Below are 25,733 nucleotides of genomic sequence, written 5' to 3'. Positions count from 1 at the left end.
CAAATTAATCAGTAGAATATAGAAAAATCTCAGCGATAATCAAAGCAAGCGAAATGGATCAGAAACTGCAGTTAATATGATATAATACTCAAATGCAAACTGTACATGTACTACACCATGCCTGATGTTATTCTCACTAACCTGTTTTTGCTGCTGTTAGTGATGGACACCATGATTTTGTGTACACCCACACACACACACACACACATGTTGGGTATTCATATGGACATCTAATTGATAATGTTTCCCTTAACCCTAACCATCAAAAATGAATGCCTAACCTTTACCCTTACCCTAACCACAACCTAATTATAACCCTGACACTAAAACCACATTGTGAGTCTCAAAAATGCCTTCAAAGTTGTGGGGACCAGGATTTTAGTCTGTTGGTCCCCACAAGTATAGTAAACTTCCAATTTTTGGTCCATACAAAGTTATGAATACACACCCACATACGCACACTTGGAGAGAGAGATCACATTTCTATCAATGGGGACTCACTGTAACCTAAAACCAAGTCTCCACCCAAAAATGTTTTACATTACAGGGACTTTCTATTAGTGCACATGAAACAAGAGGCAAATCACGAGATCACCGTACTTTAAGTAAAATAAGTATACACAGCCGCAGACACACACTAATGCTATGTGTGTTTCTGCAGCTGCTTTGAGCTTGTCAAGCTGACAGTCACTGTACGCCTGATCGCATTTTTCACTGACTGGGGCTCTGCTGAGGACCTTGGTGCAGAGCTGGGAACAATATGATGAGCACTCATAGGTATTTCTGTGGCCATGTGGATGACACGTAATCTACTGTGTTAGTGTTTACTATTTTCTGTATGCTCTAATTACTATTTTTAAAAAGAGTTCAAGCTTTTTGTAGCTGGGAAAACTCAACATTTAAAGGCAGTAAATAACAATAAATTATGAATTTGGCAATTTAACAATTTAGAGTAAGCTGTTAATAAACTTTTTGTTTTAGTTCATTTACTTCAAGCTTTCTTGTGCTAACAGACGTTTAAGTTAAAGTAATGCACATATAAGCTAAGCGCTGCATCCACAGGAAACTCTTTGCAAACAAACAGTGATTCTCTTTTTTGGGGGATACGACTCACTTAATACTGTTAACCCTAGAGGATTTAAAGTTTAAAGGAAACACAACTGCACAGTAAAAAAAATAAAGATATTGTTGAAAAGTGATAGCAGCCCCTCAGATCTTCTATGTATTTATGCCCCTACTGTGCACAACATAATGTAGTATGCTCTACATCATCACTAAATCAGTATTTGCTATAATTTATTTGTTATAAGCTGAAGGCCAGACAAGTACTTTTCTTTGTCATCTCTACAGATGAACTGTTGGCTGGTGTGTTGCTGAGAAATTAAACAGAATGGGACTTCATCCAGAAATCTGGCAATAGCAAGCTGAACACTACCCCTGAAACCAAGTTAAGTTCAGATACTTTCCAGAAAGCATACTCAGTCAGCACTATTTAGTGCTGCAGATACCAGCTTGGCACTGCTTATCAGTTACATGTTTGGTGATGTCAGTGACTATTTTCAGCTGCCATCCAGCCAGCTGGACGTCGGCAGTCGTCAGCAGCTGCGTCACTGCAGGTCTCGTCAGATGATCACTATGTGCCCTTCTCAGATCCTTACGCGAGAAGTGTGGCTCACTAAAATCAGGTCAGTTATGACTGTGGACCAATTCATTTGGTGATGTCTCTTTATCCTGGGGCGATCGTGGCTCAAGTGTTGGCAGTTCGTCTTCTAACAAGGTTGCCGGTTTGAGCCCCGGACAGTCTCGGTCGTTGTAGCTACAATGTAGCTTGCCATCACCAGTGTGTGGATGACTGAATGTGCAAAGCGCTTTGGGTTCCTTAGGGACTAGTAAAGCAGGCCATTTACCATATCCTCTGTTATCCCTGATCATATTTTGTCTCGCACACAGCGTTCATTCACAGGTCACTATCGCTCTTAATAGAGCCACCCTGGGCCTGATGAGGCTACATTTGTTGGCCTTTGGCCACTACAGGGCAGGACAAGAATAAAATCAGCTCTTCTGCACGGCATCTGGTTAGAAAAAAATCAGAGCAACGTCTCTTTTCAAAGGACACCTTTAATGAAAATGCAAATGTACATTTGTATGATACAAATCCTCTTTAACTTGAACATCCAGGTGAGTCTGTGGGAAACACGTTAAAAATTTAGTCCACAAAACACATCTCCTAACATTTTCACCGCTTTCACTATGTAATCGGAGTAAAATCAAATGAAAGTCTGGGATTCAGTTGAGTAGGCTTGTTCTTCAAATGGGCCGAAAGCATTTCCTACTGTTCTTGTCCATTTCACTGGAACAGCTGCGCCCTATCAAACTCCAATAAATAAATAAAGTGCTCCACATACAGCTGGATTTAGATCGGTTAATACACCTCACTAATGTTGATTGAATATATTTCACATCACTGAATATACAGTTTATTGTTATCTTTCTAAAAGTCAAATATCTAAACAGTTCATATTGCAAATTATTATGAAGCTAGTAATTTAAATTATTTACAAAAAAGAAGGCACAGCATTATGGGTAAAATATGAATCTGATAATGGTGACGGATTGCACTGAGCTGAGGACATGTTCTTATTTCCCGATTATCCACATTCCCACTTCTTTAAATGCCCACTACTTCCAGTCATCACAAGCACGCTAAGACAGAACAAGCTCAGAAAAGACCTTTCCCCTCACTGAACACGTTCTTCTCTCTAGACTGGTGGGGAGGTGGCAGTACAGACACAAAAGCAGAAAGTTTCACCCTGCACAGCATAATTTTAAAGGTACCAGCTTCTCGTTACATTAGCACATTTGTGTATCTGTGAAATAACCACTTACGTTAAAAGGACGTAAGTGATTTTGGTTTTAAGAACTGACTCCTGGGCAGGCCTGGGAAGAACTGCCAGTATTGCTGCATTAAACAATGCTGTAAATAGAAAAAAAGAGCCTTTCTGATGTGCTTCTACTACAAGTGATGGCCAAGTTTGAATGCCATAGAAAATACAATTCAATATTTAAAATATTAAAAACTGTAATGCAAACCAGTCAAGTTAGCAACTGCATCAGGCTCGTTACTCTTCTTTATTCACCATGTAATAAGTCACACAATTATCAGCATCCTCACATAATTAATACAGGAAACTATTTGTCTTGGTGAGGAAATGTGGTCTCTTACTTTCAGTAGTGATCTATTGCACAACTTTTAGACACATTGGGGGGGGGGGGGGGGGAGTCTAGAAAGGGAAAAATCCTCTGGCAAATGAGAGAAACATTATTTAAAGGAGTCACAAGGCAAATATTTACTCATTTTATTTTCTCAGTGGATCGTTTGCTTAGATTTCTTGTTAGGTTTTTGATTGCTGGACAAAACAAAAGTGATGAAAATACCTTGAGCTCTAAGGTCGTGACGGGGTTTTCTTTTTATCATATTCTCATATTGCATAGACTGAGTATCTAATTAATGATGGAAATCCTCACATTTAAAACTTTTGCCCTAGAAATACTTGACTTGGGCACTGATAAACAGCAGAAAATGAATGGATAATGAATCGATGGAATGGGTTTTTAATTTCTAAATGCCTTGGTCCACAAATGCCTTGGTCTGAAATTACACAAAAAAGCATAATTTTAACTAAAGCTACTACCAACCACAGGCTAGGAAAAAGGTTATATCCTTTACAAACTTCAATAAGTTAAAATCAGTGCTTTTAGAGACCTGCCATTGATTGACTTTTTAATAGGGAGTATTTATTGGCCAGCAGAGCTCAATTCACTGCAACAAAAGAAAAAAGCAAATCAAGAAAACATCTTTGTCAGTCTGATAACACATGCAATGGAAACAACACAACTAAACACAGCAACAAACCTATTTTTGTTCAGAAAAAGGCTGTCCTCCTTTACTTAAACTGAAAGCAGATTAGAAAGGGATTTTTAACGGACAGTTTAAACAAGATGAATGATTATAGTAATATGAGTCAGTGCTCATAACATTTCTTTTAGTTCAACTTGATAATTTAATGAATAGTAAAAAGAAAAAAATGTTTTGAGATTGAAGGTGCTTCCTTCCTTCCAGCTTGTGTGCTTTGCAGCTACCGGCTAAGGAAGGAGACCTGCTTGTCTGTCCTGCAGTTACCACCTCCCTGCCAGCAGAGGCAGCAAAACGACTTCTGTGATCATTTACTACCAACATAGCCACTTATACAATCTCCATAAATCATGCTGAACCTGCTAATCATAGCTCAGTATCCATCTTGCCCAAAATCATAAAATAACACAGCTGACATTTATTCTTCTGTATCTTGTGAGTTTAAATCATGTAGCTCTGAACACACAGTGTATGTGTGTTTGTATTTGCATGTGAGTGTGGGGATGCACTATGTTTAGGACCACTGGCATGAGCAGTCAGTGGGCTCCTGGATAGTGTAGCTGACCCAGGTTGAGTTGCTGCTGCAGTAAAGCTGCACAGAGCGCCGCTGCAGACCAGTCTCTCTGCAGCACTTGCAGAAGCGAGCGTACGTATTGATGTTATAGTTGTAGATGCTGGCAGAAGGACACTTTCCATCGCACGACACGATGTTCACCTGAAAATGGAAGGGCAGATGTCTTTCATGTAGAAGGAGCAGACAGAAGGCCATCAAATAAATGCACAAATAAACTTTGGGAGGGAGAGGCAGCCATGTTAAGCTTAAACATGAGCAATATCAAAAACTATAAACACCAAATACTGAAAATTGAAATAACTCCTGTTGATGGCTGCAAAAAATTTGGTGTTAACTATTCAGATGGTGCACATCAAATAATCTCCTGGAGAAATCATGACCACCACAGCTTCCAGAATACTTTGAGCCAGCCAATGGCATTGCTGCACTTGCATGAACGAAAACTCTACACACACTGCAAGAAATGCACAGTTAAAATAGGATGCTAATAACAAGCTGCAACCACAGAAAGTCAGACATGAGTGTTTACCGGTCTGTTGCTGCGGCAGTCATTCTTCCTGATGGTCATCCTCACTGTCACCTTCTGACATGACTTTCCGTCTTCTTTGCCTGTTCACACAACAAGCCAGAAGGAATTCATTGGAATGAAGGTAAAAAATACTCATAAGATAATAAGGATGTGAACAAACACCAGGAATTGGGAGGATGAGGACAGAGGAAGGAAGGCGATCAAGAGCCCTGAGAAGCTCAGAAGCTGTTGATCATGCAGAAGTAGTTTAGCCATACATAACCTGAAAGGAATAAAACCGAGGGTGTGTGTATAAGAACTTTGCAGCTAAAAGCATTAATGAGAAAACTTTCCACTCAGGGAGAAATGATCAATGAGACTCAGCATAAACATTCAAAACTGCTGGAAGGATAAAATCTGTCATACATTTATTCTCAACATAAATTAGCTTCGACTAAAAACAAAATAAACTGATGTTTAAACAAATACAACAAAGACAGAAACACGAACAAAACATGAAATCTGCCATCAACACACATAGCATTAAATTAAGATGTTATGAGTGCCATTTAGTTTTCTCAGAATAAATCTCAGGACACTTTCTCTACCGCTTTGACTGTCGCCTGTGTTATTAAGCTGTTGTGTCATTGATCTGGACTAAATGTGTGTTAGTTTGTTTGAAGCTACTCTCTGTAAACTTACATAGATAACTCAATTGAACTCATCTTATTGTTTATTTTAAGATTTTATTGTAAAACCAAATATTTTGTACCCCTAATCCTGCCACCCTAAAAATGAATTACTGCTTTTTTGTTTGCACAGATGATACTACTAAAAGGATGAAATGCCACACACAGAAGATTCTGTTTCCCACACAGCTCCCTTTGGAGGGCTGCAGCTATAGTGCAGCAGCATGCAAATCTTCAGCAGTTCAATGAAAAAAAGACCCGCAGCACTCCCAGCATCATCCCACTTCACTATCTAGTGACACATGCAGATATCTAAGCCCGACTACTGGGCCACTACCAACAGTACATTGTTGGCAATCAACAATGCACTGCCCAAACAGTGCTAAATGGGGAAAAAGTTTATTTGTTGTGTACATGTACACATGGGATCAAGGGGGGGGGGGGGGGGGGGGGTGTCTGTCCTCTCAAGTGTGATGTCATTTTTCATGTAAACCAATTAGACTAGACAATTGGACAGCATATTTTCTAAAGCCAAGTGAGGTAGAAAGCAAAGAGGAAGCTACATCAATTATGTTTTTTTCCACATGGACTTGGAGTGAGACAACAGATGAGAGGACTTTTCTGCAGAGGGGAGTAGGTGTCAGTCAGACTTTGGGGTTTCCTGTGTGTGTTCTGTTTTTTTTCTTAGAGGGAGTACATTGTTGAATATCAACAATGGCACTGGTAAGCCTTGTTGTTTGGTACCTCTTTCACAGTTTGTGTTAACTGTGGGAGTCAGGGGGCTAACAGGGAAAGGGAAGAGAGGGAATCCAGTACCTGGTGGGATTGGTACACGATGGTAAGCTGCAGCACATAAACCATAAACCCACTTGTATGTCTTCAGTTGCTTTTCAGTGACAAGAGCTTTAATCATTTGGCATTTTAGAGCAAGTCTGTCATTATTTGTACTGATGACACAGAGTTCACTGAAAAGCACACTGACAGTTTTCTAATGTAAATAAACAGAAGACAAATGTAACGGAAAACAGCAGCTGGGATCCAGACGTGAGCCAATTCAGACAATGTGACTGAGGATTTTAGACTGAAACGAGCAAACTGAAGGGCAAACATGTCGGAAACATGTTGAGCGGCAGATGAAGGCGCTCTTCAGTGTCAGCTGCAGGCTACAGCTCTACGCTAACTACACAACTGCTGTTGTGATGCTCTCATTAGATACTCACACGTCTTGCAGCATCCATCCATGTAACTTACAACAGTTCCACCGATCTGAGTGCAGACGAGAGTCACAACGTTAACACAAACACAGAAAAATGTATTTTTCCTCCACAGTTTGGCCAGCACAGATTCTGAACTTTGATATTCTTCAGCTAAACTTTTGTGTAACTACTGAACATGCCGTGGATTTGTTAATCAAACTTTTTAAGTGAGCTACCATTATTCTATAGAAAAAAGTCATCTTGCAGTCTTGCAGTAGTTATAACTACTTTGAGCCTGCTTAAACTTAAATTTAATATGGATCAGCCTGGCTGTCTGTTTGAGAATCACCTTTTTACATCATTATCACACAGCAAAATGTTTTTGATGAAAAAAAAAAAAAGATTAAAAAGAAATTAAAAAGATTAAAACTGCAAGATTTCCCTTCCAAAGGATACATTGACAAATTATAATCAGTCAGTATCTTTTATCTATTTGAAGAAAGAGATGTCTCTTTGAATGTGTGTTGTGTGTGTGCACGCGTGCGTGCGTGGGTGTGCCCTGCATGCTGACCTTTACACACTCTGTTTCATTGAAGGGAGGGCAGCTGAAGGAGTAGGAGATGAGTGTGGGCCCAGCCACAGTGTCTGTGCAGTCAAACTTCATGCAGTTTGATACCCAGGATCTTCCCGGCTGAAAAGCATTGACAACATCAGCAACTGAACTACAGTGAGCAACTTAATTTGACTTGGAAAGAGATTGGTGACGTATGATCAGCCTTCTTACTTTGTGTGAGTCCGCCTGAGATCATTTTTAAATCAAAGCTGGACAAAGTTAGGACTAAGGCCAACTTGACTATACTGTCAAATCACCATCGACTAATTAAACTAACAGTAATCAATTTCAAAGATAAGAAAAAATATACAATAATAAATATTGTGTTAAACTTTACCATGATTGTGTTGCTGAGGTTAAACAAAAAACTACATAATATGCCAGCTAGCTAATAAGCTAGCTTTGCTAACTTCAACTCAGTTCCCACCAGCAGACCAAAGTGTTACACAAGTACACATCAAGACTGAAGAATAATGTAAAAGACTGTTTGTATCATATTGTGGCATGTTGGGAGCAGCTAGTTATCTCCCATCATGCCTCGGGTTGTGTTCCCATTCAAGACGATTAAACTGTGTATTTGCATTTGTTATGGCTAAGTAATTCATATGACCGTTCCTGTTCACTGATAGATGTTGTTTTGATAGAAAGACATGTTACACCATGAGTGAGTTCATGTGCGAGCACAGTGTAGCATGGGGAACTGTTCAATAAAGAGCTGCTCCTACCTGCTTGGGGTGGAATAACAGTCTCAATCTCTGCGTGGGTCCTTTCTTGTTAAGATCCCTCAGTTCGCCACAATATAGTGTGTATGTTAAAATAGTTTTTTATTTGGATGCAAAATGTTGCTGAACATCTTTTCCTACCTTATAGAGACCTGTTGTTCCATTCTCATGCTCATAGATGCAGGAAATATTCTTACAGATTCCGCAGCACGTCGACTGGTCTTTGGGAGGCACGTAGATCTGATTCTGAAAAACAAACATGATTACTTTCCTTTTCATTTAAAATACTGTGACAGTGAGCTTTAATGAGTCAATGATCATAACCACTTATCCAAAGATTAACTGTGACAGTTCAAACAAAATTAAAAGCTTCTAGATTCGTGCTCTGCTCTCAGGGGAGAAGTTTATGTGAGGTCAGGGCTGTAACTAGGGATGCTGTGGTATCTGTGACAACGCAGAGTCTGCTAAGTTTAATGTTGCTCTGTGTTTAGTACGTTACACACCAGCAAGAAAGCAGACATAACATAAATGAAGCTAACAGTTTTTTTCTTTAAATCATTTTTTTCTCCTGCTTCAGCAACAAGTTCTGTTTGTGTGCAGCAGTTTATTAGTTAAACTTTGGTCAAGTGAGATGACACAGCTGAAATGTGTAGGTTGCCAGTCCAACATAGGGCTAATACAGTGAGGCAGACAACCAAACATACCTATGAGTGAAGATACCAAGAGAGGAAGACCCCCACCCAAGCAGGAACCTTCCCCCTACTTGTCTGGGGGCAACAGTGTTAACCAATGTGCTTTTAAGTCACAAACTGCCAAAAAATCACAACTTTAGAGTGGGCCATCAAATACTTATCCAGATCACAGTCCATCACTATTCACAGGTTATTTTAATGTGTGAAGTACAGAAAGAAAGTAATATGTTTCCTTGTCATAGGCTCGCTATAGTACACAGACTAATGAGAATTAAAATCCAAATGCGATCTTGACTCTGAGCTGAATTTTGGTGAAGACCCGTTCGGCAATAATTGTATGTTCGATTAAAACTTTCTGGTAGAGAACACTCCCGCTAAAAATCCCATCAAAATATTTTCATCAATTTGACAAGTTATGCAACCAATTCATATGGAATAACAGAAGCCCTAGAATAAAGCTTAAAAAGCTACAGCAACCAATGGAGTCGGGTGGCCTGGGGGTCCCAAATTTACTGTTTTACCATTATGCATTCAGTCTGAGACACATGGTTCACTGGGCTAACTCTCCAGAACAAGCCCCCCCATGGTTTAGTCTTGAGAGTACCCTGTGCTCACCACTCCCTCTGATGCACATTTTAACCACCAAGCTCTCATCAGATATACAAACCAACCCCATTCTTTCGTTCCTGCAGACGGTCTGGAAGAAGGTGGCCTTGCCGTTAAATTTTAACTCCCACCTTCATACTGAGGCCTCCATATGGCTCAATCCCAAACTCTGCATTAATAAGTCTCCATTTCTGTGGGTCAAGAGAAGGATACTTGTTCTTGGAGACCTGTAATCAGGGGAGAATTCTCAAGTTCTTCAATGACCTTAAAGCACAGTTTCAGTTGCCACAGAGTCAGTTTTGGAGGTATTTGCAGCTCTGGCATTTATTGCTCAAAACCTTTGGTCTCCACACCACCTCCAACTATTGACTATCTCAGCTACATCAAAAAAACATCTTCGTGAAGTCTCTAAATATTACTCAGTGCTAATTAAGGGCATGAGTAAAGGGCTAACCGCCCTACGGTTAGCTCGGGAAGCTGACCTTGGTGTGGTTTTTACAGACCAGGAATGGACTGTAATTTTGCAGAATAGTAAAAAGATGTCCAGGGAACTTAGAACTAGACTAATCCAATTCAAATTATTACACCGAATTTACTGGTCACTACACAGATTGTACAGGGTGAACCTCATACAGTCTCCTGAATGCTGGAGATGTCAGACTGGGGTGGGCACATATTGACCCATATGATTTGGAGCTGTCCTATCAAATCAACTGTATGATGGGATATTCCTTTTTCGCCAAGACTATTCGTTTTGGGGGACCAATCACTCCTTAAACACGCTCTGCCTAAGGCTCCTGAGTGGGTACAGACTGCATTGATGCTGGGGTGTAAACTTATTATCTCCCAGTGGAAGGCCCCTTCCACCCCACTTGTCTCTGTATGGCATATTCAACTAGGGAGACTCGCTGCACTAGAACAACTCTCATACAGGCATCTGAATACACTGGAGAGCTTCCACCTGAAGTGGGATCCATATCTGTTCAATCAATCAATCAATCAATCAATCAATCAATCAAAGCTTTATTCGTCACATGCAGGTTGCCCTGCAGTGAAATGGGACCCCCCCCCCCCCCGACCTTACACATATAGCACAAACATTACATGGGGATACAGGTCGGAGATTGGTAGAATCAGGAAAAAACATTGAAATGTACACTACAGTGGGGAAAGTACAAGAGGAAAAAAGAGACCCCTACTCATGCTGTGCTTCCATGGTAGGACAGCATGAGAACAGGAAACAAAAAAACTCCTTTGCACAAAAAAGCACATAAATGTCCACAGCACAACATTGTGAAGACATGACAAGCCACAGGGGTGGGTGGGGGGTGAGGAGTAATCCGAAGAAACACAGCAGCCACCCTGCACAGCGCTATCATCAGAATAAAAGGATCAGACTAGAACTTAGAGTGGGACAGACATTGGGATTCTGACGAAGCACTCTCAGAGATGACAGAGTGTGGCATGCAGCAAGACCCACGTAGTCAAAGGCTGGCTGTGTTGTTGTTGTTTTTTTGGGTGGTTTTTTGTTTTGTTTTGGGGTTTTTTGTTTGTTTGTTTATCTCTTGTTTTGTTTGTCCCCCCTCATTTTGGTTTTGTATTACTGTAGTACTGGTCGGCTGTTATGCTGATGCTATTTTTATGTGATGTGATTTGTATCTACAGTGGACTGTAGTGTTCTAAAAATTCAATAAAATATTAATCACAAAAATAAACTTTCTGGTAGCTCTTCTCATATTTAACACATTTTTAATGAGAAAATAAAGAGAAACAAGACTAACAATGAGGATGGAACCTTAACATAAAGTCAGTGAGATCAAGATCTTCAATAAAAGGTCTGTGCTGGTGTGTCGCGGTCTTACTGGTTGGCATTGGTTAGAGCAGTTGACGCTGAAAGTGTGGAGCACATGGAAGCCGCTTGCTGGGTCAAGGCTGCGGCTGCACTGCCGGCTGTAACACAAACCGTCGTCTCCACGCTCAACCAGAGTCTGACCGGGCCTCAACACTCCTCGCTCTCCAAACACACACACAGCCTCACGCACTAAACACACAGAGGTCAGAGGGTCCAAAGTTGCAGGCTGCACTTACAAGTGGTAAAAACATCTGTTTTAAACACTAACCAAACATTAGACAAACAGAATAAAAACAACATGCCCTAACGTGCACTCTGGCTCAGTTCAGAGCAGGTTTGGTAAGATTAAACTTAAAATGAATTCCTCGTCAGAACGTACCACACTTGTATCTTTTGCAGGCACACTGGTTCTGTGGATCGGCTAGAAAGGCCCGGTCCAGCTGGGCAGCCTCCCCCTGCAGAACACAGACAGAGAACCAGGGTTACAGATTTGTATTAATGCATACAGAATATACAAAGAGTACATTACACAAGGAACCCAAAAATATTAAAACACACAGAGCCAGCAGACAGACACCTGGATATATGACCCATAAAGTCAGGTTTTATGAGCAATAATCTGGAGATACAGTGTATTCAACAGGTTCAGGACTTACCAGGCCACATTTTGGGGAGGCAATCTTTTCACAGGAACACTCTGAAGACAGAAAATAAAAAAACGACCATTATTAAGTTGTTTAGCTGAGATGACACCACACAACACCAGATACTCTGCTTTGTCATAAAACAAATGTAATGTCATTTTAAATTGTGGTTCTAAAAAGATATGACAGGCCTAGTACTGATCTGAAAGAAAGGCTTTGGACTAATTTTATTGTTCCTATCATGGAAGGGTTTTCCCCTCATACCGCATGTTTGGTTGGGACAGCAGTGACCAGGATTGGACACAGAAACCACTGACATCCCAACAGGACACGTGAGCTGAGGACACCTGTAGGGTTCACACACTGTGCACACACAAAGAAAAACATGCAAGTCATTTATGCGTTCTAGCTGTCCAATAGTGGGATCATTTTAACATGAAGTGGATCAGCGCATTTTTATTCTTGGACTCCACTGCAGTGACTTTACATGAGTCATAGTTCAGAACAACAAAGGGTCTACTACACATGGCCTCACTACCAGAGATGGGCAGTAACATGTTAAAGCAACGTGTTACTGTAATCCGATTACTTTTTTCAAGTAACGAGTAAAGTAACGGTTTACTATTGCAAAAACAAAAGTAGTTGGATTGCTGTTACTTTCCTGTAAACACGCTGTGTTACTGCGTTACTACACTGTGATTTCGTTTGTGAGAGTGTCTCATGACAATGACGTACGAGTGTACGACGCCTGTGGCAGCAACAGACGTGTGTAGATCAACAATGGATAATATATGGAGTGCAGGAGAGGGTATGACCATTAAAGCTTGGAAGCACTGACATTGAATTTGATTCCGTAAAAAGTAACAAAAACATTATCGTCCGCTCTACACTCTGCGTTTGGAGAAAACTTCTTTCTACGGCAAAAAATTAAACTTTAAATCTAAGCAAGCACCTAGCACACTGCCACGGGAATGTGAAATTTACAGAGAAACCCCCAGATCCCCCACTGACATGACTGTTGAGGCACCGGGCAGACCTCCACCGATGGAATATGCTGAAAAAATAGAATTGGGCTGAAAGGTCTATTGCTTTATTACGTATTCGTGTTTTTAAAAAGTAACTAATTGCTTTTGAAACTAAGTAATCTGTAAAGTAATGGGATTACTTTCTTGGAGAAGTAATGAGTAATTAGTAACTAATTACTTTTTTCAAGTAAATTGACCAACACTGCTCGCTACACACTAGTTTTTTTCTGAGTGGCCCCTCCTAAACAGAATGTTTGAACAGAACATGGGCTTACAAAACAGAGATATTCACTCTCACTGACATCATACAGAACCAAGGGTAGAAACACAACTGTCCAAAACCGAGAGTCTGCAGCCTAAGCTTTTGGCTCTCAGGGATTACTTATGCACACACTGACCTTAGTATTTGAATCTCTAAGCAAGTCTAATGTGTACAGCCGCCTTTGTAACAGTAGACGTATGAGAGAAAATGAGGAAAGTATAATAATTCCCTTCTAAGTAACAAAGAATTGAAGTCGTGTTACAATTTTAAAATGATCCAACTATCAAAAAGCTTAAGATTAAGAACCAAGAATAAAAGCTGAGAACCCACATCTTTGTCACAGTTATATGTCACAGATATTTACAAAAAACACAAGTGACACGTTAAATCAGCCGACCTTAGACCTTTTCACTTTTTTACTCCAACTATTAGCTAAAGCTACAGGTGTGTGAGTGTGTGAGTGAAAGCGCGTGTGCTCTGACCACACTGGTAGGTGGGGCAGCAGCGATCTGTGGTGTTGCTGTCGACAGTCAGAATCTCACCATCCTGGCAGAGGGGAGGCGTCTCCACACAGGGAGCACACACTGTATGAAAACATACATTTGTAACCGCACTGATAACTTTAAATTATTCTCTAATAGCTAAATGTTGTGCCACAGAACAGAGAAGTTAATGTGATCAGTTTTTTTGAACTGACTGCAGATGTGGGCGAGACAGCAGCTGCCTTCAGCTCTGGTTGCAATCAGAATCTGGTCGTCTCTGCAGGTGGGAATATCTGACTCACAGAGCACTGGATCACATTCTGCAACACAACAAAGAGGATTTGCTTTCTCTTTTTTTTATACTTTTGATAGTTTAACTTGTCAAGATTACAAGAAATAAGACAAATGTCCACCTCTGTGTGCCTACAGGTTGCAAGATTGGTGATAATAAAATTAAGAACATGTGCTCTAGAGGAGCAACAATGACACAGCCCCGAAACAGGAATGGTTTTACAGGTGAAGGACACTGACCTTTTTCCCTCCTCATCTTTTCTGATAGTTTTTTCACTAGTTTTGCATTTGGCTTGGGTCTGTGTCACTGCAGGTAGCATGAGATGGGGTGATACCTAGACCCTACAGATCACATCATCATTTTAATTTTCAGGTGTTTTTGAATTCAGGTCTCTGCAGGCTGATCACACTACCCAGTCCATATGCATATAGATATCCCACATATTTTTTTCCATTGAGATCTGACATGTTTTTAAAGTGTTCCTTTAATTTTCTTCAGCAATGTAGATATGCTTTATACAAGAGGTAACCTAACCTAGGTATGATACAAGCATGAAATTGTCTAATCTAAGGCTCTGTAAGAAACCAGTGGGTTTTTGTTTGGTTTTTTTATTCGTCTTTGAAAACTGCTCTGCAGTTTTGAATGTGCAATGTTGTCTCTGTAAACTATGACATTTCTTAAGGCATTACAGTAAATATATTATATAAAATAATTCCTTGTGTGCAGTACTTACACAGCACTTAAACTACAATGTGATAGTTTTAAAAATGTGTCATCATCTGTCAGTGATCACAGTGTACATAATAAGTGGTCAACTGGAAACTCACCACAAACATAGTCTGGACAGCAGGAGTCCTGTCTGTAGTATGACACCAGCTTCTCCCCATATTTGCACTCAGGAGGGAGCTGGTCACACAGACTCTGGTTACATACTGCAAAGTTAGAAATCCCATTGTCTCATTAGATAGCTCATTCTTTTTTCTGTTTATTATGTCATAAATCAAAACAGTCTCAGGTCTAAAGAGTAACAGTTATTGATTTGGAGGCTATCTTGCATGTTTCAGACAAAAGCACTTAAACTCACCACAGACTTTTTGTGGGCAACAGCTGGTGTCATCAGCCAGACTGATGATCACCTCCCCTGCTCGACGGCACGCAGGCGCCACCATGCTGGAGCAGTTGTATTCCACGGGAACGATGGTGTCATTGTCGCAGCGGTACATGCAGCAGGCATCCTTCGAGGCTTTCCAAACCTCACCATGTGCACGAGGAACACCACCGCTGTCAGTGCAGGCTGCAGACAAACATACACTCTATTTTAGATACACATGACTACAATGAATCTTTTAAAGCTCAAACAGAATGTGGTTCAGCTGACTGATGCTGATTCAAATGGGAAACTTTCCCAAACTAAGAAATAATTGTATACGAATGACCTTTCACACAGATTTCAATGTAGGGCTATATTCATAGAGTATTTATAGAATTGTGCTTTTGTTATAAGTTGGATGTGCATTAGTTTCTAAAGATAATGAAATGGGTCTGAGAATAGACGACAAGACAGAAGACAAAATTTCAAGTTATGCATTTCAAAGTGCATAGAGTTAATGAGCTGAAATTTTGAGAAAATAACTCAAAATTTAAAGTTAGCTCTGCCAATCAGGATGCTCCATGAAGGTTCATTTCCTTGTCAGCTCCCAATGCTAAACAGGCAGGTCAGAAATGAGCAAACTTTCAAAACAATGGCAATTTATTCATGTTTACTATACATTGGTAGCTCACTGTGGAATCTGCTACCAGGTAAAAAGGTAATGATGCTATTCACACACTTGATTAGCAGAGCTAACCCACAATTTCAGCTTACTAACTCAAAATTTTGAGAAAATAACTTGAAATCTTTTCTCCTTTTTCATAGGCAAAAACAAGTTTCCTTAGACTAAACAGTTGCATAGTTCTCAGCATTTTCTTCTGATCCCATCACAATAATCCAATACACAGACCTTCCCTTCTTGCTTTGTGCTCTGTTGGTAAACTGGGCTCTTACCGCATTTGTCAGGTGGGATGCAGAGTGCAGAGTATGGCCGGTGAAGGAGTGTTCCCTCAGGGCACACACAGCCCTCAGTCAGGCCAGAACACTGATCTGGGTCAGAATCAAAGTCGTGGTTGGGGCAGGACTGAGACGTGCAGGCTGGTAGACAGGCCTGATACCTCAGAGTATTGGGACACACAAAGGCTGCAGGAGGAGACGCAGACATGTCAGTGCCATCAATCCATTATTTAGCACTTTCTCTAAAAACAGATCAATTGGATTAACTGGAGACCAAAATCAAAGCAGAGTTGCTCAGATGGAAGCGAATATAACAGAAGTTGTGACAGCTGGACATTAAACTAAAGTGTTTGCTTGCTACACAACAAGGTTTAATCTGACAACAATCTTACGGCAGTAATTTGGACTCCTCCACTCAATGCAGATATTGAATTTGTGACAGGAAGCCACATAAGCAGCCAGAGCCACACACTGGTTGTTCACATACTCCGAGTCTCGTACCCAAACCTCACAAAACGTGGTGGGTGGGACCTAAAAACAAAGAAAGAGCAATTACTTGAAACTAGTAATATTGTTACATAAGTATATTTGAATACCCCTATTTTGTAATTATATTTGCAACAATCTGCAGTCATTTAAAATGATATTTTTGCTCTTTTGACATCTTCTACTCAGAAATAACAGAAAGCTTCCCTGTAACTAAACACATCTGGAAATGAATGAATGTATGGATTTACATACAAAGGCATGGCAGGGGGTAAAGGCCTGGTTCTGCAGCATGAAGAAGCAGCTGGAGCAGTCACTGGTAGAGCAGTTGAGCTCACGGCGGCGGCTGTGGCTGATGTAACTTGTGGTATTAGGAACCTGCCAGCTGTCGATGAACACAGCTGGATCCTCACTTTCACCCACTGTGGTCCCATTTGCCAAAATCAGGTCGTTTGATGGATCTCCATCACAGAAGCCTAAGACATGCATTTGCATCATGAACATCACCTCAGTCGTGACATATCATGACATTTGTGTCCACAAAAGTGAAATAATGTTTTGATGGTGTGCCGAGAAAAACAGGGTCACTATGCCACAGGTTTTAAACCTACCAGAATGATATCTTTACTGTGTAATGTTAAAAAGAAAGAAATGTTTTTTTTACCACAGAGGCCCATGGTGGGCAGTTTGTTGCTGGAGCTGTCAGTGTCGATGACCATCATCCCTGTACTGTGGTACCACTGTAACTTAAGACCGGCCGGGCTGCGGATCAGGTACATGTTGCCTGTGTCGTAAATCTCAAAGCCGTACTTTTTGAATCGAGGTTTAGCATATCGTGAATTGACATACAGCTGAAAGAAAGCATCAAGAACTAAATGTCATCACGTAGATTTTTATCAGTGTTTTAGCTTTAATCAGAAGCAGAGTATCTCCTACCCTCCTCTGCAGCCTGTTGATAATGATGTGGTTGGATTTATGGGTGATGTTGAGTGCCACCAGACACAAGTTGGTAAAATTCCAGAAGAGCTTTAAAAAGCAAAAGAAACTCAGATGACAGAACAGAAACTTTTGTCCAGATCACTGTCAGAGCAACTGGCATGTGTGACATTTACTCACTGGTGACTGTGAGTCAGCGGGACACTCCTGAACCAGAACACTGACAGTTTCATTGGGCAGCTGGGTCACTATAAAAGAGGCAGCCTTGTAGATGGCAACGCTGTTCCCATCAAATGTGATCACGTTCAGATCAGGGAACATTGTGCATCGACCTGGCACAGTAGGGATACCAAAGAGCACAGTTAAAGATAACAATCTGCCAAAGCCAAATATTTATGGGAGACATTTAAGAATTATCATCATTCAGTCAGAGCAAAATTTAAAAGTGTGGAGCAGATTTTCTTGTAAAAAAAATAAATAAATAATGTGTTTCCTTCATTTATGTGTTTTCCTCACATGGACAGTCCCACTTAGGGCAGCACTTGTCTCCATTTACGAGGATAGCAAAGCCAAGCAGGCCACAGTTTGGAGGGTCGGCAGTGTAAGGGCAGCTCTGGGATTTGTTGAACAGGACGAGCTGGTTGTTGACACAGATGTACTTGGTGCAATCATCAACGATCTCTGCATATGGAGGCTGGTGCAAAATAACAAACAAACAAAAAAAACCAATAAAAATCAAAATAAAGGTTATTTGTTGTTTGTAATTAGGAAAGTAAAACCATGTTTTTTGGCATTGCAGTAACCAGTGAGCAACACTCAAGATTCACGTTCTATTATTTAAAAATATATTTAGTTGCAAGATCATAATTAGTAGATCATAATTGCATAACAGACCAGATTTAAGTGCACCTTAAATATTTAATCAGATATCTAAGCTTAATCTTTAGATGTTCTGTGTCTGAAATAAGCATGCTGTGCTAAACCAGGAAAAACACAAAAAAGGAACAATTCTACAGTCCTAGATATTCAGTCAGGACCACTAGTCAAAAAAGGCTGAAATTTCCCTCTGCAGGAAATATTATATATTATATTTATATAATATATAATATGTTTACAAATATATTATAAATATATTATATTTGTCAGCTTTGCTTTGTCCTGGCAATTCCCTTCCACACAAAACCATGAAGTTCAGGAAAGAGTAGCAAAAATAAATCCAGTGCAGAACAGAGAATACAAAAAATACAACAATTCAGACACTGCATAGAAAGAGAAGCTAGGATGAAGGTGGGTTGCAAAGTGGCTTGCAGATGTGCAGCAACTACAGGTGGGCAAAAGAAACTTAAAGCATGCTATCTGTGTAAAAGAAGAAGCAGATGCAAGCACTGAGATCAGCTGATGTGCTATTACTGCCTGAGTTTGACTTTGTAGCCTGCCTGAAGTAATCCAATAATAAACTGAAATGAAGCTGAATAATAAGTGAGCCCACCGTGCACATCCTTGTAGGTAATAAACTCATAGATGTTGCTCCCTCTGTTGTGTGACTGGTTGTTTCCGCTGGTGTGTGAGGAAAAGCCAGCGCTGGAGATGTTGCTTCACTTGGACTCGTCCGATCAACTTTATCCAGCACAGTTGTTTGGACTTTAATGGCTGATGGACGGGAGGTTGTAGCAGATGTGGGAATACTGAGTTTTTGGGTGGAGCTCACCACATCAGGCACTGGTGTCACCGGTTGGGATGCAGATGGTGACACATCAGTCTCTGTAGTTGTTGAAGTTTCCTCAGATGTGGTTGGCTCTCTGTGGACTGAAGTTGGTATAGCTGTAGATGTTGTGAGTGTAGTTAAAGTAGGAAGAGGCAGTGGAGTAGTTATGGTGGTCGAGTGAGGTTCTGCTGTGGTTGTGTCAGGAGGTTTGGTTGTTTTTGCTGTGGTAACTGGCTCTGCTGATGTTGTGATGGTTGTAGTTGTCACTTCTGATGTAGTTGTTGTGTCAGAGCTTGGTGTGACAGTTGGTGGGCTGACAGTGGTTGATCTGGTGGTTACTGCTGCTGGCCTTGTTGCTACTGTTACCCTAGCGGTGAATGGCCTGATGGTTGCACGCTCAGTCGACGTGGTTCTGGGAGTAATTCTTGTTGTCACAGGAAGTCTGGGTGTTGTCCTGAGGGTGGTCGTCTGTGTGATAATGGTAGTTGTCAGAGTGGATGTAACCCTTGAAGTGGACACCAGCCGGGTGGTGACTTTGTCCAGGATAGTTGTTGTCCTAGGAGGTGCTGTGGAAGTAGTAGTGCCAAGTGGTGATGAAGATGGATGGGATGTGGTTGCAGATGTTGTTGACACCTGGACTCTGTCTGTTAGTGGATGCATTGTCTCTGTAATCAGTTGAACAATGACAGGTCTTTGTGTTGTGGTAGCAACAGTAGGTGGTGCACTTGCAGTTGCTGTGATAAGCTTTGTCTCAGGGGAAGAATGCATAGGCAGGGGTGTAGACAGTTTTTTGGTTGTGGTGGCTATGAATTTTGCAGTTGATATTTCAGGAGGTGTCCTGGTTTGGGCAGTGGTAGGTATCGATGCTGATGTTGCAGATGTTACAGTTGGCTCAGTTGTTAGTGGAACGTGAGGAATTGTGGTAGTTGCAGTGGACGCGACCACATGGACAACAGTTTCAGATTTGACCTCTGGTGTCGTCTCCACTGTGGCTCTGTAGACTGGGGTGGGGGAGCTCTGCCAATGAGAGGGGCGCCAAGGTTCTGAAATACTAATAGTAGTAGGTGGACCGGTGGAGCTATCAGTTATGGGGGATTTTGACACAGGAGTAGTTTCTATCAGGTTTGTTGTGATTATAGGAACTGTAGACACAGTGGATATTTTTGGTATTTCTGGAGGTCTTGAGGTTGCAGTGGCAATTGTGATGGTCATTCTGTCTGTAACCGGGACAGCTGCAGACCAGGAAGTTTTCTCAGTATAGACTGTAGATTTGGACAAAGGAGCAGTTGTGGTTTCAGCCTGTGCTGTGCCAGATGCAGGGGAGTCTGTTATAGACACTTTCTTTGTGATTGTTCTCCAGTCTGTAGTAGCTGAGGTAGAGGGAGATGGTACGTGTGTGCTTGGTGCAAAATGAGTGAGGGTTGTTGTCGTTAATTTGGGAGCCGTTGTTGTGGGCGTTGTCAGGTCTGTAGAGGTGGTGTGCAACATCCTCTCTGTGGTTACAGATGGTGTTATGATGTGTGGTGTTGTTCTAGTAGTAGTAAAAGGTGCAGCTGGTGTGACTAATTCCGTCATCTTCGTTGAAATGATTTCTGGCAAAGCTGTAGTTACTGTTTCCACAGAAGGAGAAGCTGGAAGAGCTACAGCTGTTGTGAAGGCTGTGCTTGGTGAGCCAGATGTGATGGATGTTGTAACTGTAGTTCCTTCCACTGTTGAAGATTTTGTTCTGGTGTCAGTGTGTGCAGAGATAGTTGTACTGGGAACTATAGTTTTTTCTGTAATTACAGAAGTTTCCGGGACCAGAGCAGGACTGGGGCTGGAAGCTGTGATGATCAGAGCGATCCCTGTGGAATGTGTTGTGGCCTCTGTGGTCTGCACAACTATAGGAGTGCTACTTGTGGTTGTCCCCTCTAGAGAGGTTTTGGTCGGAGCTGCAGTGGTGGTTGCTGACTCAGTAGTCACAGGAGTGATGGTGAATAGTGGCTGGAGGGAATCGGTGGACTTGGTGGTAGAAGTGAGCCAGAACAGGGGTGTCGTGGTGAAAGAGGTGCTACTTGTCCTAGAGGTGCTGGGACCAAAGGGACTGACAGCAGAGCTCAACGGTCCACTCATCCATTTTGTTGTACCCATAATAGTAGTGGGCGGAGCCACTGTCACTTTGACAGTTGACAATGGTTCCACCACCTCTGGTCTCACAGGAGTGGGCACTGCCGGAGGCATTGGGGGTTCTATTGTACTGGAAGGTTCAGGACTTGCAGAAGGAGAGATAATGGCAGGTGGTGTTTCTGAGGAGCTGGTGTGCAGACTCGCCTCTGGAACAGTGGAGGTGATTTTGGTTGTGGGAGCAGTGTGTGGAGGAGCAGCAGAGGCAGCAGTAGTGGAGGTGGTGGTATTAAAGGTACTGGTGGAGGTAGTAGTACTTGCAGTGGTTGTAGAAGTGGCAGCTGGCTGTGCAGCAGACGGTGTAACGGGCTGCACAGCGACTGGAACCTTGATACCTGTTCAGCCAATAAAAGGTTTGTTAGAGAAATAACAAGCTCAGAAAAGAGATACAGGTCATTAAGTGGACTGAAACAGTGCAGATGAGTTTGTTCATACTTTTAGCGTTTTAGCAGGGATATCAATGATTAGGTTAAATTTGAAACAACTGTAAATTCGTTTTCCTAAATGTGCAAAATTGTGCATCTAGGTGTATTACTAAAACCATAGCAATATTAACTATTAACTTGATTAACACAGAGAATTTAATAAGCTATATTACCTAACGCAAATATCAATGTAATTCGCATTTTTCATTTTTGTTATATTACTATATTATTGTGTTGATTTTACCTATAGCTTTTCTATAGGTTGCCTATTAAACAACACCTATTAACAAATTGAGGAAAGTATATCAATTTTTATAATACAGACACTAAGGTAAGATTTAAAAATGACAGAACAAAATTTTATGACTAACAGTTGAAACCTTTCAATGACATCCGAACAATATACATATATACCTTAAAAACCTGTTATTAGCTTTATTAGCAAAAATTATCAAGTATCAGTATCAGTGCTTACTAATATTTAAAAAAACTACCAACTAACTAGTATGTTTAGCCTTTATAAATACTGTTCATCATAAAGTGTTACACAGATACTCACAGTCTTCAATGTACACACACCGATGAGTGACCTCATCCAGGACCATGAGTGGGGGACAGACAGGAAGGCAACCCTCCACTCTGAACAGAAAACAATTGACAGCTGAAACTATAAACTCTGCATCGGTACTCAGAGGCCAAAGCATTAAGAGCTGTTAACAAAGGACTGCGCATACAAAATACAGTGGGGCAAAAAAGTATTTAGTCAGCCACCGATTGTGCAAGTTCCCCCACCTAAAATGATGACAGAGGTCAGTAATTTGCACCAGAGGTACACTTCAACTGTGAGAGAAAGAATGTGAAAAAAAAAAAAATCCATGAATCCACATGGTAGGATTTGTAAAGAATTTATTCGTAAATCAGGGTGGAAAATAAGTATTTGGTCAATAACAAAAATACAACTCAATACTTTGTAACATAACCTTTGTTGGCAATAACAGAGGTCAAACGTTTACTATAGGTCTTTACCAGGTTTGCACACACAGTAGCTGGTATTTTGGCCCATTCCTCCATGCAGATCTTCTCAAGAGCAGTGATGTTTTGGGGCTGTCGCCGAGCAACACGGACTTTCAACTCCCGCCACAGATTTTCTATGGGGTTGAGGTCTGGAGACTGGCTAGGCCACTCCAGGACTTTCAAATGCTTCTTACGGAGCCACTCCTTTGTTGCCCGGGCCGTGTGTTTTGGATCATTGTCATGTTGGAAGACCCAGCCTCGTTTCATCTTCAAAGTTCTCACTGATGGAAGGAGGTTTTGGCTCAAAATCTCACGATACATGGCCCCATTCATTCTGTCCTTAACACGGATCAGTCGTCCTGTCCCCTTGGCAGAAAAACAGCCCCATAGCATGATGTTTCCATCCCCATGCTTCACAGTAGGTATGGTGTTCTTGGGATGCAACTCAGTATTCTTCTTCCTCCAAACACGACGAGTTGAGTTTATACCAAAAAGTTCTACTTTGGTTTCATCTGACCACATGACATTCTCCCAATCCTCTGCTGTATCATCCATGTGCTCTCTGGCAAACTTCAGACGGGCCTGGACATGCACTGGCTTCAGCAGCGGAACACGTCTGGCACTGCGGGATTTGATTCCCTGCCGTTGTAGTGTGTTACTGATGGTGACCTTTGTTACTTTGGTCCCAGCTCTCTGCAGGTCATTCAGATTATCAGTGGTCTTGTATGTCTTCCATTTTCTGATGATTGCTCCCACAGTTGATTTTTTCACACCAAGCTGCTTGCCTATTGTAGATTCACTCTTCCCAGTCTGGTGCAGGTCTACAATACTTTTCCTGGTGTCCTTCGAAAGCTCTTTGGTCTTGGCCATGGCGGCGTTTGGAGTCTGACTGTTTGAGGCTGTGGACAGGTGTCTTTTATACAGATGATGAGTTCAAACAGGTGCCATTCATACAGGTAACGAGTGGGGGACAGAAAAGCTTCTTACAGGAGACATTACAGGTCTGTGAGAGCCAGAGATTTTCCTTGTTTGAGGTGACCAAATACTTATTTTCCACCCTGATTTACGAATAAATTCTTTACAAATCCTACCATGTGAATACATGGATTTTTTTTTCACGTTCTGTCTCTCACAGTTGAAGTGTACCTCTGGTGCAAATTACTGACCTCTGTCATCATTTTAAGTGGGGGAACTTGCACAATCGGTGGCTGACTAAATACTTTTTTGCCCCACTGTAAATAGAAGGAAAACTAATCAAGGATTTTATTTCTAAAAGAGCAACACTGTCATAATTCTCTTTTTAAACAATATCATGATCAGCATCAGGAAAGTTTCAGCAACATCTCTGAAATAAACTTTAAAAAATACTTCAAAAATTTTTCATTAATATTTAAGATCATAAATTGTATGACGGAGCAATAATCCCACATTTCTCTCAAGTATAGTAATGATGGATAGCTCCCATAAGCGTATTTTTGTTGTTGTTGTTGTTGTTGTCGTCATTACAAGATCTTTTATTGTGATTATAAGATCCCAGTTTCATAATTATGTGATTCCCCCCAAGTTCTCATTAAGTATGAATTGAAAAATGAAATTTGTAAAGTTTCTGTCAGTTCAAACATCAGCTCAGCATTTTCACTAAACATGTATTTGCAAGTAGTCAGGTTGATTAATGTCATACTAGAGTAAAAATAGGATGGCAGTCTGGAAAATCAATGCAATTACAAGTAGTTGTGGCGACCAAGCGTTCACCCAGTGGTTGACTGTGCAACTCTCTGGCCAACCATTTTTGGTTGGAAAGAGATTACACAGAAGAAACTTCACAGTTAACCCAGAGAAAGACAAGCTGCATCGAAACAAGTGAGGCCCAACTCAGACTGACTGCAGTCACTGCTGGATGGGTTGGAGAAAGTTTGCAGGTAAACAAATAGATTGCCATTACGCTTCAATCAATCTGAATCAGTCTCCACTGATGAGCACAACTCGTTTCCAGTGTGTCTCTTTGCAGTAGGGAACTTGATTCAATTGGTAGCCAACTGATTGTCCTCTTGTGATATTCCTAAGTAAAAGCAAGGATCCCAAGCGCCTATGTCATTTTGAGGTTAAATTGCTGTGCTGCAGGAACTACATTACCATTCGTGAAAGTGTTTTTGGATTTCTGTTTCAAATCTATGAGGTTTGGTTGGGCTCTGAATGAAAACAGATTTGCAATTTTTGCAAATTTATCACAGCTAATCAGCATATTATCACAAACAGATTGATCTCATTTAATCACAAACTGATACTAGAATGATGCTATCTTATTGCTGATTTGATGCAGCAGAGTCACTTTGTGGATGCACATGCTTGAAGACCTGGTCCCAGTCTTTGAAGTCTTTAATGTATGCGTAGAACTGACTGTTCAAGCTGATAATTCTGGCTGTAATGTTCAAAGTAAAGGGGAAGATCTTACTGTGGGATGGTGATACAGGCTTCAGCGAACGGGTCGCTGCATGTCTTGAAACAGGGGCTGACGCAGGCGTCGTACCTCCACTGACAGCGAGGAGCTGGTGGGGCGTCTGGGTTTGGGCCTGATCAAAAACACACAATACTTATTAAATGCTTAGTAAGCTTAGTAAGCATTATGGTAATATGTGACAGTTTAATCACCCCTAAAGTTACAATGTACACATGGCTGAGAAACAATCAAAACAAGGATTTAGTATCATTCATTCATGCAAATATCATTCATTCTGTAAATTTACATTATGAAACAAAAATAATGCTCATTTTAAATGTTTCTGTATATTAAACATCACATTTTCTATCTGGACTGACTAGAAAAAGATCAACACCATTAGCATGTCTGTATCTGGACTGGCATTTACTGCCATCAGCAAATGTTGCT

General features: G+C 41.0%; 1 protein-coding gene across 3 annotated transcripts in view; it reads right to left on the bottom strand.

The window, feature by feature from the left end:
• Positions 1-2,100: 2,100 nt before the first annotated feature.
• otog (otogelin) overlaps positions 2,101-25,733 on the bottom strand; it is a 68,264-nt gene continuing 44,631 nt past the window's right edge. The window contains exons 35-58 of one of the 3 annotated variants that reach the window (XM_026154737.1): positions 25,299-25,416; positions 22,392-22,471; positions 19,029-21,742; positions 18,056-18,233; positions 17,720-17,871; positions 17,540-17,629; positions 17,268-17,454; positions 16,859-17,079; positions 16,510-16,648; positions 16,115-16,303; positions 15,155-15,364; positions 14,898-15,002; positions 13,994-14,098; positions 13,779-13,880; positions 12,274-12,372; positions 12,022-12,062; positions 11,745-11,820; positions 11,376-11,554; positions 8,357-8,461; positions 7,452-7,571; positions 6,905-6,950; positions 6,429-6,500; positions 5,017-5,096; positions 2,101-4,628 (exon numbers count right to left, since the gene is read on the bottom strand). In XM_026154737.1, the coding sequence (XP_026010522.1) occupies positions 4,428-4,628; positions 5,017-5,096; positions 6,429-6,500; positions 6,905-6,950; positions 7,452-7,571; positions 8,357-8,461; positions 11,376-11,554; positions 11,745-11,820; positions 12,022-12,062; positions 12,274-12,372; positions 13,779-13,880; positions 13,994-14,098; positions 14,898-15,002; positions 15,155-15,364; positions 16,115-16,303; positions 16,510-16,648; positions 16,859-17,079; positions 17,268-17,454; positions 17,540-17,629; positions 17,720-17,871; positions 18,056-18,233; positions 19,029-21,742; positions 22,392-22,471; positions 25,299-25,416 (5,609 nt within the window). In that variant the 3' untranslated portion in view covers positions 2,101-4,427. Of the gene's footprint in view, positions 4,629-5,016; positions 5,097-6,428; positions 6,501-6,904; positions 6,951-7,451; positions 7,572-8,356; positions 8,462-11,375; positions 11,555-11,744; positions 11,821-12,021; positions 12,063-12,273; positions 12,373-13,778; positions 13,881-13,993; positions 14,099-14,318; positions 14,412-14,897; positions 15,003-15,154; positions 15,365-16,114; positions 16,304-16,509; positions 16,649-16,858; positions 17,080-17,267; positions 17,455-17,539; positions 17,630-17,719; positions 17,872-18,055; positions 18,234-19,028; positions 21,743-22,391; positions 22,472-25,298; positions 25,417-25,733 lie in introns of those variants that run through there. The other 2 variants (XM_026154654.1, XM_026154819.1) reach the window with 2 other exon arrangements.

Source organism: Astatotilapia calliptera, chromosome 1 (assembly GCF_900246225.1).
Source record: "Astatotilapia calliptera chromosome 1, fAstCal1.2, whole genome shotgun sequence".
NCBI classification, from domain to species: Eukaryota; Metazoa; Chordata; class Actinopteri; order Cichliformes; family Cichlidae; genus Astatotilapia; species Astatotilapia calliptera.
Note: the sequence above shows the minus strand (reverse complement) of the source record. Positions and strands in the feature narration are given on the sequence as shown.